This window comes from Lithobates pipiens, unplaced genomic scaffold (assembly GCF_037356315.1).
Source record: "Lithobates pipiens isolate NorthernLeopardFrog02 unplaced genomic scaffold, aLitPip1_a1.2 Scaffold_25, whole genome shotgun sequence".
Lineage (NCBI taxonomy): Eukaryota > Metazoa > Chordata > Amphibia > Anura > Ranidae > Lithobates > Lithobates pipiens.
In genome coordinates, this window is record NW_027507787.1 from 101455226 (window position 1) to 101469765 (window position 14540).

At 44.8% G+C, this 14540-nt stretch overlaps 1 protein-coding gene and 1 long non-coding RNA gene across 4 annotated transcripts in view; both read left to right on the forward strand.

Annotated features, from left to right (window-relative positions):
• LOC143930456 (uncharacterized) overlaps positions 1-14540 on the forward strand; it is a 195943-nt gene that overhangs the window by 89480 nt on the left and 91923 nt on the right. The window lies entirely within an intron of this gene.
• Positions 5240-14540, forward strand: part of RPS6KB2 (ribosomal protein S6 kinase B2) — a 101224-nt gene continuing 91923 nt past the window's right edge. For all 3 annotated transcript variants that reach the window (XM_077454777.1, XM_077454775.1, XM_077454776.1), the window contains exons 1-3: positions 5240-5506; positions 11360-11394; positions 12964-13084. In XM_077454777.1, the coding sequence (XP_077310903.1) occupies positions 5270-5506; positions 11360-11394; positions 12964-13084 (393 nt within the window). In that variant the 5' untranslated portion in view covers positions 5240-5269. The remainder of the gene's footprint in view (positions 5507-11359; positions 11395-12963; positions 13085-14540) is intronic.

Below are 14540 nucleotides of genomic sequence, written 5' to 3' on the forward strand. Positions count from 1 at the left end.
CAGGCATCTCCCCCCAGGCTCTGGGGATCATTATTCAGGTCCTGCAGAAGGACTATATGAAGCTAAGTTTTATCCTTAAACATCACATTCTATGTATTTCATGATTGCTAATGTCTTGCATTTCTTTCCTCATTCCCTAATTACCATCATTGCAATATGCTCCAATTCATATACTCTGCCCCTTTGTCCTCATGCATATTTGCCTCACTAACTTCCCCACCATGCTCTTCTTGGCCCATAAAACTATAGTCTAGTCACTTAACAATGTCTTTTGGCAGCTCCATAGTATTGCTTTCCCCTAAACACCCCCTAAAATGTCTACAAATGTGATGTGTGTGCTTCAATTCATGCAGTGACATTTTTTTTATTTTTGGAGTTGTGCCAAACTCATTAGGAACCCCCCTCTCCCCAACTGCTAGCTCAGCTGATAGCAATCCTCTATCTGATGACTTGACCAAACCCAATACACACTCTAAATACCTTTTTCATGATCACATTTATGGACAAATTCACCAAAGCATGTAGTGTAAGGGCCTGCCTCAATACTTTCAAATGCTATTTTTATTTTTTTAACTCATTAATTTTCTTGCTATGTAATAGCAGAATGTCAAAATGTGCTTCCATTTTGTTATTATGACACTTCTTACCTGTCCGGTGGGCTGCCAATAGTGTAACTAAGGAGGGGCTTCCCAAAGTATCACACATTATTTAGGCATTCAGCTCTCAATCAAGTGGAGAGGGTTACCTGTCCTAAACATCCCCCCTAATTTTTTTAGCAAGGGCCCATCATATGGGGTGGGGGGGGTGATGACTCTCATAAGGGGACCTTATACTTTAGGCTTTAAATACTCAGTTCCCAAAATGTTATAAGAATTTTTACCAAAAATGTGGGTGTCTAATCTGCTTGCAATGTTGATTTGTCAAATTACTAGTTTGTTTTCTTGTGTCACTACACAGTGTCCTTCAACGCCACAGGAATGGCAGACTGTGGCCTCCCACTTTGCCATTTTTTTTAAGTTGTGCCTTTTTCACCAACAGTGCAAACCCAAGTTCAGAGCGAGATGAGGGGACAGTCTCTTCTTCAGATAATCCAATAATGTTGTGGGTCTGCTACACACACACACCTTGTTTTTGATAACTAATATATATAGTGAATTACTGACCAAAATCGTGCTCATTTTCAGCACCATGGCAGGAAAATGGCATGATTGTCCAAATTTACACCTCACTGTGGGTGCTTTTTACTAAAGGCACATCCACTATGCACTACAAGTGCACTGCAAAAGTACACCTGAAACTGCACTTGGAGTGCAAAGTGGAGTTGCCTTTAGTAAATCACACTCCTTCTCAGCACAAACTCAAATTTTACTACAAATACATTTTATGCGCAATGAAAAAGGAAGCCGCACATTGTTGGGAATTCAACTTTTTAATACAAGCACATTCATATGTGCGTTTTGAAAAGGTTTTTACAACAAACCAAGAGATTTTGTGTATCCAAAACAGAGTTTAATCAGAATTTTGTTTCCTTGTTGTTTTTGTGTAAACAGGCATGTATCAAACCATAAAATACAGAACACAGGAACTTACAAAGTTCAACTTTGAAAAGTGAAGACAATATCAGACATGAGTATGTACAAACTGGACTGATATTGCCTTCATCACATGGGGTGTGACCCCTGAAAAAAACTAATTTGGAAGATGCACACAGTGTGTCAACATGTGCTATCTCCCATCATGGCGTGCCCAAGGAAGACGAGAGAGTGAAGGCCTGGGTTCAGTCTGGTGTGCCAGAAGATGCAGCCTCTTGAAGATCACCATCCTGGGGACAGAAATGGCATCTGAATTTCCTGTTCTCTAGGACTTTGGGACCAGACTTCTCTCCCTGAGATATCTACTCCTCATGCCACCAATTTTTTCTATTCTAATTTGTTCATGTCTGCCCTGGGGGCCAAAGGCTGCACCAAAGTTAAGAAGTTTCTCCAGTGCTGCGTTCCTAGTTTTATTTTCTAGCAAACAAAATAATTTTTTTTTTTCTTTGATGAAATACTTGTGTAATGTGTTTTCCTTCAAAAAGGCCAGTTTATTTGTGAGCAGGCAGGTACATTTCAAAAATATAAAGTGAAATGAATAACAAGGGGTACCAACACTAAACAACCTCCTGTAGATTGAAAAAGAAAAACCAAAGATAAAAACTAAAATATGTTGTTGTGGTAAGTTTACACACAAAAAACACCCCAAAAAAAAGGAGAAATTAGCAAACTGTCTTTAAAGGAGATTTTTAGGAATTAAAAATAAAAAAGCATCCAAAAATGAATAAACCAAATCTAAAATTGTGTAGATGTGACGCAAACTAAAATTGTATTGCTGAAATGGTTAAAAAAGAGTAATGAAATCCGTTCGGGAGAAGTGTGTGTGACTATGAGCATCAAAAGAAGTTCCTTCTTGTAGCATTGTAAAGAACAAGAGAATGCGCTTCATGAAAGAATTGTTAACATTGCAGCTTGACAAATGTGCTATATCGCTTACGAGCAGTAGTTTTACCTGAACGAGCGCTTCTGTGTCGGAATTTGAATGTGAGCATGCGTGGCACCTTATCCGTCGGAGTAGGCTACACATGATCGGAGTATGTCCGATTGGAGCAGTTTGTCGGAAAATATTTCCAACAAGTTGGAAAATTGGGTCCGACGGATATTCGGACGGAATCAGTCCGATGCAGACCACACACAGTCAGATTATCCGACAACACGTTCCGATAGGGCACATTCCGACGGATTCTCCGACCGTGTGTACAAGGGCTTAGTCTATAGGGTTCAATATTGAGTTGGCTCACCCTTTGCATAGTTGCCAACATTGTAAAAAAAAAAAAATTCAGGACACTTTTTTGGCAGTGGGCGGAGTCGTGGTATAATTAGGGGGCGGGGAATGCGTTTATAGGTGTGGCATAGGAAAAGGTAAAAATGCGGTGTGGTTTACGTAAAATAGTGGGCGTGGCTTACATGGGGCGTGGCTCAAAGTGGTGTGGTTAGAGTCTGAGATGAATGAGGGAAAGGAGGGGGATGGAGAGAGGGAAAGGAGGGACAGCAGCCCCCCGATCCTACACCACAATAGCAATATGTGTTTTCCAGAGTTTGACAATCAGCAGATAAAGATACTCCAAATACCCGGTGTTAGCGCTTCAATCATCCGGGGCGCCATGATTGTTATGGTGTGAGGATGATTGAAGCGCATTATTTCTATTATTACATTGTAATATGAAATGAAATCATTCAACTCACCATAATGCAAAATCAGTGGTAGCCATGCGCGCCTCACTAGCCACGTTGCCTGCCACCAGATGCCATCAGGTGTCCCAAGCGGAGTCTGTCCTTACATCAGGTGCCCCATCAGAGGTACCTTCCTCACATCTGTGTCCATCAGCGGAGCCCCTCCTTACATCTGGTGTCCTTCTGACATCCACAGACCGCCCCCCCACATCCTGCACAGACCTGCCCCCACATCTCCAGACTGGCCCCCGACATACCACTGGCCCCCCAACATCCACAGACTGGCCCCCGACATACAACTGGCCCCCGACATCCACAGACTGGCCCCCCACATCCACAGACTGGCCCCCCACATACCACTGGCCCCCACATTCACAGACTGGCCCCCCACATTCACAGACTGGAACCCCACATTCACAGACTGGCCACATACCATGACTGTCACTGGCCCCCGACATCCGACTGACCCCCGACATCCGACTGGCCCCCTCCCCAACATCCACATCTCCAGACTGACCCCCGACATACCACTGGCCCCCCAACATCCACAGACTGGCCCCCAACATACAATTGGCCCCCGACATCCACAGACTGGCCCCCACATCCACAGACTGGCCCCCGACATACCACTGGCCCCCACATTCACAGACTGGACCCCCACATTCACAGACTGGCCACATACCATGACTGTCACTGGCCCCCCGACATCCACATCTCCAGACTGGCCCCCGACATCCACAGACTGGCCCCCCACATCCACAGACTGGCCCCCGACACACCACTGGCCCCCACATTCACAGACTGGCCCTCCACATTCAGAGACTGGCCCCCCACATTCTCAGACTGGCCACATACCATGACTGTCACTGGCCCCCGACATCTGACTGGCCCCCGCCCCGACATACACATTGACATACTGGCCGCCGTTGCCGCGCGCAGACATAACTGTGGCACCGCCCTTCACTGACACAAACACACACTAGCAGCAGGGGTGGGCGGCGCCACAGGTGTAGACCAACTTCTGGTCTTCTTAAATGTCTCCGCCGGCCGCCGACCCGTGACAAACCGAATTTCGCGGGACATTTCCCGGGACAAATGTCCTAATGGTGGGAATGTCCCGCGAAATTCAGGACAGTTGGCAACTATGCCTTTGCAGCTATAACAGCTTCAACTCTTCTGGGAAGGCTGTCCGCAAGGTTTGGGAGTGTCTATGGGAATGTTTGACCATTCTTCCAGAAGCACATTTGTGATGTCAGGCACTGATGTAGATGAGAAGGCCTTCACAGTCTCCACTTTAATTGGTTAAACCCACCCTTTTTTTTTAACAATACTATTCCTTTATATTGGCTTTTGAAATGTACAAATGCAGTAATTTAGAAATGGAATGAAAGGTTTAACACTGTAAACACTTTTTGGTAGACAAATAGTGCATTTTTAATACAGGTATATACATCAGACCAAAATGAGGGACAAGTGAGGAGGAAAGAGGGACAGAGGGCCATTGTTCCAAATGAGGGACTATTGGGAGGTATGTGACTTGACTGGCCTGCACAGAGTCCCGAACCTCAACCCAATATAACACCTTTGGGATGAATTAGAGGGGAGACTGCGAGCCAAGCCTTCTCATCCACATCGGTGCCTGGCCTCACAAATACGCTTCTGGCAGAATGGTGAAACATTCCCATAGACACACTCCTTAACCTTGCGGACAGCCTTCCTAGAAGAGTTGAAGCTGTTATAGCTGCAAAGGGTGGACCAACTCAATATTGAACCCTACAGACTAAGTAAAATGTGCATGTAAAGGCAGGCGTCCCAATACTTCTGGCAATATAGTGTAGTGTTCTGTTATCCCTATTAGTACGTGTCCATAGATAATACTAGCTCCTGCACGTCTCCATACCTTCCACTAGAGAGCAGCGGTATACACGTCATTCATTTTAAAAGCCGCTAAACCAGCTGAGTGAAAACTAAAAAAGTGTCTCTAACTCGTGTGAGCCGAGTCTATGCGTGACGCCATGATACCGGAGACCAAGTGTCATAGGGATACACGCAATGCAACACCACCTTTCCCGAAGACAGGAAGTAAAGACAACCAGATGATTAAAACCTGCCACGGCTACGGAGATATTTCCCGGATCCCGGAAACCAGGAGTCCTTTTTGTTCCGGTCCTGCTACCACGATGGCAGGGGTCTTTGATCTGGACCTGGAAACGGAGGAGGGGAGTGAGGAGAACGAAGTGGTGAGGACCACGGGGAGCCCAACTTTGCTGGGGAAGAAGGGGGGACAGAGGGTCTCACAGATAGGGGGCGGGGATATAGTGGGGAGTGGCTAATGAACATACACAAGGCTGAATGGATCAGCCTCTGATGGGCTGGCTTGCTGTGTATGTGGGCGTGGTTTAATGTCAAACTATTTACCCATTTCACGATTGTCCTGCTGATTTTTTTTTTATGTGTGTGTGTGTGTGTGTGTGTGTGTGTGTGTGTGTATGTATGAAAATCTCTCAGGAGCTCTGACGTCACTGGGTGCTGGTATATTCTGAGTCACTGGCTTGGAATGTGTGGCCAACCCAGGCAGATCCTGTTTGTAGGGTGGTTATTATCCATCATGTGAAATGTAATTGTAGAGGACAAAGTGGAAGCTGAGTGCTGGAGTAAAGAAACAAAACAATATTTCAGCATCTGCTATCTAAAAATAAATGACATTGCTTTACAGTTGCTGTTGGGGGGGGGGGGTAAAAACGCGGCTGAGCCGCAGGTTGACTGAAATCCTTATAGTGAACCTAAATTCTCGCAATCAACATGAACTATTTTTAATCCATATTCTGTTAGCATTAGTAAATAGACAGGATGTTCTCTTCTATTTAAAATCGCAAGCTTAATCGGAATAGCCTTCCCTCAACCACAGTGGCATTAATCAAGGTAAAGGCAAAATTGAAATAAAACTAAAAATTCCCTAAGGCCCCTTTCACACTGGAGCGGTTTTCAGGCGTTACAGCGCTAAAAATAGCGCCTGTGTAGCGCCTGAAAAAACCGGCCCCTTTCACTCCAGTGTGAAAGCTGGAGGGCTTTCACACTGGAGCGGTGCGCTGGCAGGATGGTGAAAAAAGTCCTGCTAGCCGCATCTTTGGAGCGGTGTATTCACCACTCCTAAACCGCTCCTACCCATTGAAATCAATGGGACAGCGCGGCAATACCGCCGGCAAAGCGCCGCCATGCGGGCGGTTTTAACCCTTTTTCGGCCACTAGCGGGGGTTAAAACCACCCCGCTAGCGCCCGCAGACCGCCGCTAAAACGACGGTAAAGCGCCGCTAAAAATAGCGGCGCTTTACCGCCGACGGCCGCACCGCCCCGGTGTGAAAGGGGCCTAATTGCTGCTCACAAGTGTTCTCACTCGCTTTTCAATTCAGCAAACTACATACATAGTACAGTGCAACTGGTAACAAATTGACCCATTGTCCCGTGTAAATGTCTCATATACACGGCCGGAAATTCCGACAGAAAAAGTCAGATCGGATTATGTTGTTGGAAAATCCGATCGTGTGTGGGCTCTAACTGACTTTTTCTGTTGGAATTTCCAACGGAAAAATTTTGAGAGCTGGATCTCTAATTTTCAGACAACAAATTCCGATCGTATTTTTTTTTCTGATTGTTTATAGCGCATTCGGATGCACAAAGTGCCACGCATGCTCAGAAACAATTTGGAGTAGCTATTAGCTACTGGCCTCTACCTAGTCCCAGATGAGGTTTAATGTTGAGAAATGTAAAGTTATGCATGCATCATATACACTAGGGGGAGTACAACTGGGGGAATCCATAGTGGAGAAGGATCTGGGGGTGTTGGTAGATCATAAGCTCAATAATAGCATGCAATGCCAAGCTGCGGTTTCCAAAGCGAGCAAAGTCCTTTCCTGTATTAGGAGAGGTATGGACTCCAGAGAGAGAGAGATATCATTTTGCCCCTGTTCAAATCATTAGTAAGACCTCATCTGGAATATGCAGTTCAGTTTTGGGCACCAGTTCTCAAAAAGGATATTGGGGAACTGGAGAAAGTGCAGATAAGGGCAACCAAACTGATAAGAGGCATGGAGGAACTCAGCTATGAGGAAGGATTAGAGGAACTGAATTTATTGACTCTTGATAAGAGGAGATTAAGGGGGGATATGATCAACATGTACAAATATATAAGGGGTCCATATAGGGATCTTGGTGTCGAGTTATTCACTTTACAGTCAACAAAGAGGACAAGGGGGCACTCTTTACGTCTAGAGGAGAAGAGATTTCATCTCCAAATACGGAAAGGTTTATTCACAGTAAGAGCTGTGAAAATGTGGAATAGACTCCCTGCAGAGGTGGTTATGGCCAGCTCAGTGGATTGCTTTAAGAAAGGCCTGGATTATTTCTTAAGTGTACATAATATAACTGGGTACTAACATTTATAGGTAAAGTTGATCCGGGGAAAACCCGATTGCCTCTCGGGGGATCAGGAAGGAATTTTTTCCCCTGCTTTAGCAAATTGGATCATGCTCTGCTGCGTTTTTTTTGCCTTCCTCTGGATCAACTGTGGGTATAGAATTGGGTATATGGGCTGGTATTTAATTAAAATATAAATATATATTATAATAATTTTTTTTTTTTTTTTTATTTGGGTTGAACTGGATGGACTTGTGTCTTTTCTCAACCTGACTAACTATGTAGTCCCGTCGTACATTTTGTACGTCACCCTATCCGAACAATCGGATTTTCTGACAACTTTGTGCGACCGTGTGTATGCAACACAAGTTTCGGCCAACACAAGAGTGGTTGGAATGTCCAACCGTGTATGGGGCGTAAGACTGTCCGTACATTGTACAATTTTCATTTTAGATTTACCAAAACCATATAATATGAGGCCAGACCTAAACCCATTCAATTTGTATGCAATCAGGCAGGCCCTTCAACTACATAGTTGAAGGTAATTCTAAAGAAAATTGTATGGTGTATGGCCAGCTTATGTGTCCACAAATGGTTGCAGCTGAGATCAGTAAAGGTGTGTCAAAGGAAAATGAATGAATGAATGAATTAAATACTTGTATAGCGCACAATGTGAACTGAATCGCCTCTAGGCGCTGTGGCGAGCTTTGATCATCTACTAAAAGAGGAAGGTCTTGAGTTTTTTCCTAAAAGCCAGGTGATTTTCTTCCAGGCGGGTGTTGATTGGTAGAGCATTCCATAGCCGAGGCCCTTGGACAGCGAATCTCCGATCCCCCTTGGATTTATACCGGGCTTTGGGCACGAGGAGGAGGTTTTTGTTGGTTGATCGAAGACTGCGGTTTGGTGTGTAATGATTTATTTTCTCCATTAGGTATTGCGGAGCTTCTCTATGCACGCATTTGTGGGTGAGGCAAAGGGTCTTGAACGTGATCCGATTTTTTTTTTTACGGTTAGCCAATGTAAGCTCCTCAGCGAAGGAGAGATGGATTCCCAGGGTTTTTTTCCTGTTATCAGCCTTGCCGCCGTGTTTTGGATCAGTTGTAATCGCGCAAGTTGATATTGTGGTAATCCTATGTAAAGTGAGTTTGCGTAGTCCAGTCATGAATTAATGATTGTTCCAACTACCACTGCTTTGTCATTCTTTGGGATAAAAGGGATGAGTCTGCGAAGCATGCGCAGCAGATGGTGAGATCCACTAACTACTTCTCCTATTTGCGCATCCATTGACATTTGTGCGTCTAAAATAACCCAGAGACTCTTTACTTTGGTCTTTGGGGAGATAGTCTGCCCAAAGACGGTTGGTGGAGACCAGGAGGTTTTGGTTGCGGGCTTATGATTTGGGTGTAAGATAAGAAGCTCTGTCTTTGATTCGTTCAGCTGGAGGGAGTTAGTGGTCATCCAGTCCTCTATTGATTTGAGGCAGTTTTCAACTTGTTGTTGGTGATCTTTTTTTCCATTTGATCCGGAAATAAAGTTGCGTGTCGTCGGCGTAAGAGTGGAAGCAGAGATCTGAGCATCTGATGATTTGAAGGAGTGGGCGAATGTAAATGTTGAAGAGAACGGGTGACAAAGGAGAGCCTTGAGGGACTCCGCAGGTGACTGCCTGAGTTTCAGAGAGGAATTTTCCTAGTTTCACTGTCTGTGACCGATTTCCTAGGAAGGATGCGAACCATTGGAGATCTATGTCTTGGACTCCGGCTACTTCTGTGAGTCGGACGAGTAGAGTATTGTGATCTACTGTATCAAACGCTGCACTTGGGTCTAGCAGTACGAGGAGACACGGCTCTCCGTCATCTGCTGCTTCGAGGGCGTCATCCCAAATCTTGAGGAGAGCTGTTTTCTGTTCCACGACCTGGGCAGAAGCCTGATTGAAGCGGGTCCAGGAGTTTGTGAGTATCCAGGTGAAGTTGTAGCTGATGTACTACAGCTTTCTCCATGATCTTAGAAATGGTGTTGAGGCTTGTAATTGGCCTACGGTTGTTTGGATCCTGAGGGTCCAGGTTTGGTTTCTTGAGTAGAGGTTTGACGATGCCTTGTTTGAGGATGCTGGGAACAATCCCTTCGTGGAATGATCGGTTTATGAGGTGGGTTATGGTTGGAGCCACGATGTCGGAGCATTCTTTCAGTAGTTTTGTGGGGATGATGTCAATAGGTGAGGTACTGTCACGCAGTTTATTAGTGATGTTTTTTTGCGGTGTCTACGGTAATTGGGGATAGTGAACATTTCGGCATTTGCTGTATGTTGGTGCAGACATCCTCTTTATGTATTTGCTGGCTGAGGTTGGATGTTTTCTTCTGACAAATTGTTTCCCTGATGGTTTTGACTTTATCGATGAAAAAATCCGACAGTTTGTCACAGTAATCCTGGGATTCACTTTCTGGGGGTTCTAGGCACACCGGATTCATTGATTAACCAGTTTAAACAGTTCCCGTGGTTGGTTTGCGGCCGTTGAGATTGTATATGAGAAGTGGTCCTTTTTGGCTTTGAAGATTGCTTTCCGATAATTCTCTGTGAGACCTTTGTAGTTAAAGTGGTTTTCCTCAGTGGTATTTCTTCTCGTTCTTTCCGCTCTTCTGCGTTCTTGCTTTAGTACGGCGAGGGAGCTATTAAACCATCCAGAGTTTTTCTTCCTGATGAGAGCCCTGCGTTTTGGTGCTACCGAGTCTACTGATTGCAGCAATGCCCTGTTCAGGGAGTTGAGTGTTTCCTCCGTAGCGTGGTTTAAGGTTATTGTAGTTATCTTGTTGGACAGAGTGAAAATAACATAAACCTGTAACCATAGTATCCAATAAATGGCAGTAACTCCTGGTGGATAAGTGTCCAAAAATGAAACCATATTAAACAAGGCTGCTTAAATCCAACATATATCTTCCACCTCTGTGCATAACGTATACTTTTATGCAAAAGTGCTCTCAAAATGCTCCACCAGGGGTAAGCTGGCAGCTCACCTTACGCTTAGACCCACTTTCACCAGCAGGTCCAAGCATGCAGTTCCCGAATAGGGATGTAAGCTGTGACACCAGATGTAAGCTTCACATGTGCATGTAATATATATAATTATAAATTGTATTTTTTTGTGCTTTCTGTATACTTCTTTTTAAATAATAGCGGCTAGAACCTACGTTGTAAACTCACATAAATGGCACTCAACCGTGCCAGTGTAATGGGCAACACTGTCCCAGCATGCTTCAAATAGTAATGGTAATGAATAAGCCCACCTGTTAGTGTGTCTACCATTTGTATTGTCTGTAACACTTGGGATGTTCGTTTTTATTAAATAAGAATTTTGATGGATCTTGGAGTGCAGCCATTTCTTCAGTGTTGATGCTTCAAATGGTTATCAGTGGCCGCAGGATGACATCCAAGGGTCTGGCTCCTAATTCCCCAAATGTGTTGCGTCCTTTGTCAGTGGTCCACCCATGTTTCATACAATTATATTTTACATGATGTCTTAGAGGTCCTAAATTAATACGCCTACCTAAGAAACTCCAGTTGCACTTATTAATGGGGAACAGACACTCTACAGGACATCTAGTGGCACAGACCTAGTCACTTCTGTTGCTGTTCCCTTACCACTGTTGTATATATTGCACTCACTAAATCTTTTCTTTTGTTCCAGGATGACGACACAGAAGGCGTTGGGTATTGCGATGTGTAAGTACAAGAACCATACCTCCCAACTTTTTGAGATGGGAATGAGGGACAACTATAAGGAAAAGTATGTAGCATAGGACACATACCCTGCCACGCCCCCTTAAAGGAAAATTCTACAAAATAATATGATCAGTGTCCTCCTTTTTTCTTTTTTTTTTTTTTTTTTTTTTTTTTTTTTTTTTTTCTTTTTTGATAAAAAGTGTAACTTGTATACAACTATAAACAGTAGATCAGATCAAATGAGGAGGTAAAAGGGTCAGAGGGACTTTGTTCCAATTCAGGGACAGTTGAAAACTGACTAATCTTGTTTGTACAGTTTATTCAAGTGTTTGTAAGCCAAAAAAATGACCCTGTTAAAGCATTTTTATACAGCATAGTGCTTGTGCTGTGTCATTTGGCCCCCTGTATCGCCCCCAAAAATCCTGTCAGTTTCTGCCCTCCCCCCTGTAAACTGACCACGGTTGATCATGGCTGCTGAGCCCTGACAGTGTGTGGTCAGTTCACGTGCCTCCGCAGTTTCTCCTCTCTCTCCCCCCCCCCCCCAATACCCCCCCACCTGTCACCTCTGTCCACTCCACGATCCTCCCCTCCAGCTTGTAAAATAGTGTTATGCCTCTACACTGCCAGAGTGTCTCCCGGCGCTCACGTGACTCCTTGGCCCTCTCCTCCCAGCTGATATCAGCAGGAGTTCTCGGCCCCTCCCGCTGTATCTGTCAAATGGGCTGAGGAGAGAGCTTGGGAGTCACGTGAGCGACAGGGACTCTCTGATATAAGGTAAAAAAGTGCATGTGTGTGGTGGGGTTTTTTTTTTATTTTTTTTTTTATTTTTTTTTTATTTTATTTTTTTTGGATGAGTGCATGTGATCAACACAGGGCCAATCAGCACTGTCCAGACAGGGTCAGGGGTCCTGCAGCCTCATTGGACAATCTGGGGAGAAGAAAAACTCCTCTGACAAGCTTTCTTGCTCAATGTTTTTATTAAGGTGTGTATATATAAGAAAGGCAGAAAAGTTTATAAACAGTCACATGGGATACAATCACTTCGGACAGTAGCATATGTACGCTTATGACTGAGGGTGAACACAAGTAGAATTAATACAGAACCAATAAAACAGGTTAACAAAGGACTGAAACATAGGCCCACTATTGGCCTTTGTATGCTGTGGGCTGTGCCTACAGTCTACCCGTTCGCCCCTAATGGTCCTCCGATAAGCTTTAACCAGATGCTGATAGAAGTCACAAGACTGCTCTAACTGCTGATGAGAAAGGGTATTTAGCAGTTTATTTCCAAACTCTATTGCATTTCCATGTTCTGTGTACTGTGGGAGACCAAATATAGTGAATGCAGGGTCCTGGGTTAAGTAACACTTTAAATGTAGATATACATCCAGTAGTTGTGTTCTCCTCTGGAGTAGATGTTGGGTATACATTAAACTCAAGCTTTAACAGTTCTTCTCTGCATTGCACTGAAAACTAAAGACTGCATAGCAGAAACTTGTAGCAAGTATTCCCTTTTTTACTTTTATTTACATATTTATTAATTTAAACCTAAATTTATTTGCTTTCCAGGCCTGTTTCTCCTTGTACCGAGTATGACCTGTCAGATAGCAGAATGTGCCCAGGGCAAGAGACCCTGTCTCCCCAGTGCTTTCACATATTGCGAGTACTTGGATGTGGCAGCTATGGAAAGGTGAGTGTGTAACTCATGAGCTTATTCTGCAAAGTGCTGCAACCCTGAGCTGCCAGATTTCACTTTACTGCCTGCAGCAAGTTTAGAGTTTAGAGCAGTCACAGCAATAAAACATGTTTTCTGTTGGACAATTATACATTGATGGGTAAAAAAGTCTTCTGTTCCTGACAACCAACCTTTTTCTGGTACGATCATTTTTTTATTTTTATTGTAACAAGTATACCATTTTGACAAACATTCCCCCATGCAGGGGTACAGCACAATGGACTTAAATAGTTTGTTAAAACACAAAAAAAATATGAATCCTGCTCCTTTTAACCACTTGGGATCCGCGCTATTGCAAAATGACGGCAACAGCGCGGACCCACATTTCCGGGACTACGTCTATTGACGTAGTCCCGGTTACGAGCGGCCTGCACGCCCCCTGAGGGGCGCGCGCGGCGCGCTCTGTGATCGGCGAGTCCGTGAGACTCGCCTGATCACCGATCCGTGTAAGGGGTCGATCCCGACCCCTTATCACGTGATCAGCTGTCAGCCAATGACAGCTGATCATGTGATAAAACGGAGCCGGTAATCGGCTAGTATTCCTCCTCGCGCTGACAGCGCGAGGAGAAAAAAAAAAAGCCGATCGCCGGCGGCCGTGTTCGGGACATCAGTCCCGATCACGGCCAGCAATTTAAACGGACACCTGCCACCCGCAGTGCCATCCTGAAATAAAGTAAGTGCCCCCCTGTCAGTGCCCACAGTGCCACCCACAGTGCCACCCAAAATCTGCCTCAAAGGTGCTGCACCCCAGTGCCGCCCATCAGTGCCCAGCAGTGCCGCCCATCAGTGCCCAGCAGTGCCGCCCATCAGAGCCACCTATCAGAGCCACCTATCAGTGCCCATCAGTCCCATCTATCTGTGGTACCTATCAGTGCCCATCCGTGCCACCCATCCGTGCCACTTATCCGTGCCACCCATCCGTGCCATCTTATCTGTGCCCATCTTTGCCCATCAGTGCCGCCTTATCTGTGCCCATCGGTGCCGCCTTATCTATGCCTATCAGTGCCCACCAGTGCAGCCCATCAGTGCCCACCAATGCAGCCCATCAGTGCCCACCAATGCAGCCTATCAGTGCCGCCTAATCAGCGCACTTCAATGAAGGAGAAAAATGACCCGTTTGCAAAATTTTATAACAAACTATTAAAACATGATTTTTTTTTTTTTTTTTTTGCATCTTTTTTTGTTTGTTTAGCAAAAAATAAAACTCCGAGCTGTAACTAAATACCACCAAAAGAAAGCTCTATTTGTGGGAAAAAAATGATAAAAATTTCATTTGGGTACAGTGTTGTATGACCGCGTAATTGTCACTCAAAGTGCATCAGCGCTGAAAGCTGAAAATTGGTCAGGGACTGAGGGGGGTTTAAGTGCCCAGTAAGCAAGTGGTTAAAGAATTTTATACAGCACAGTGCTG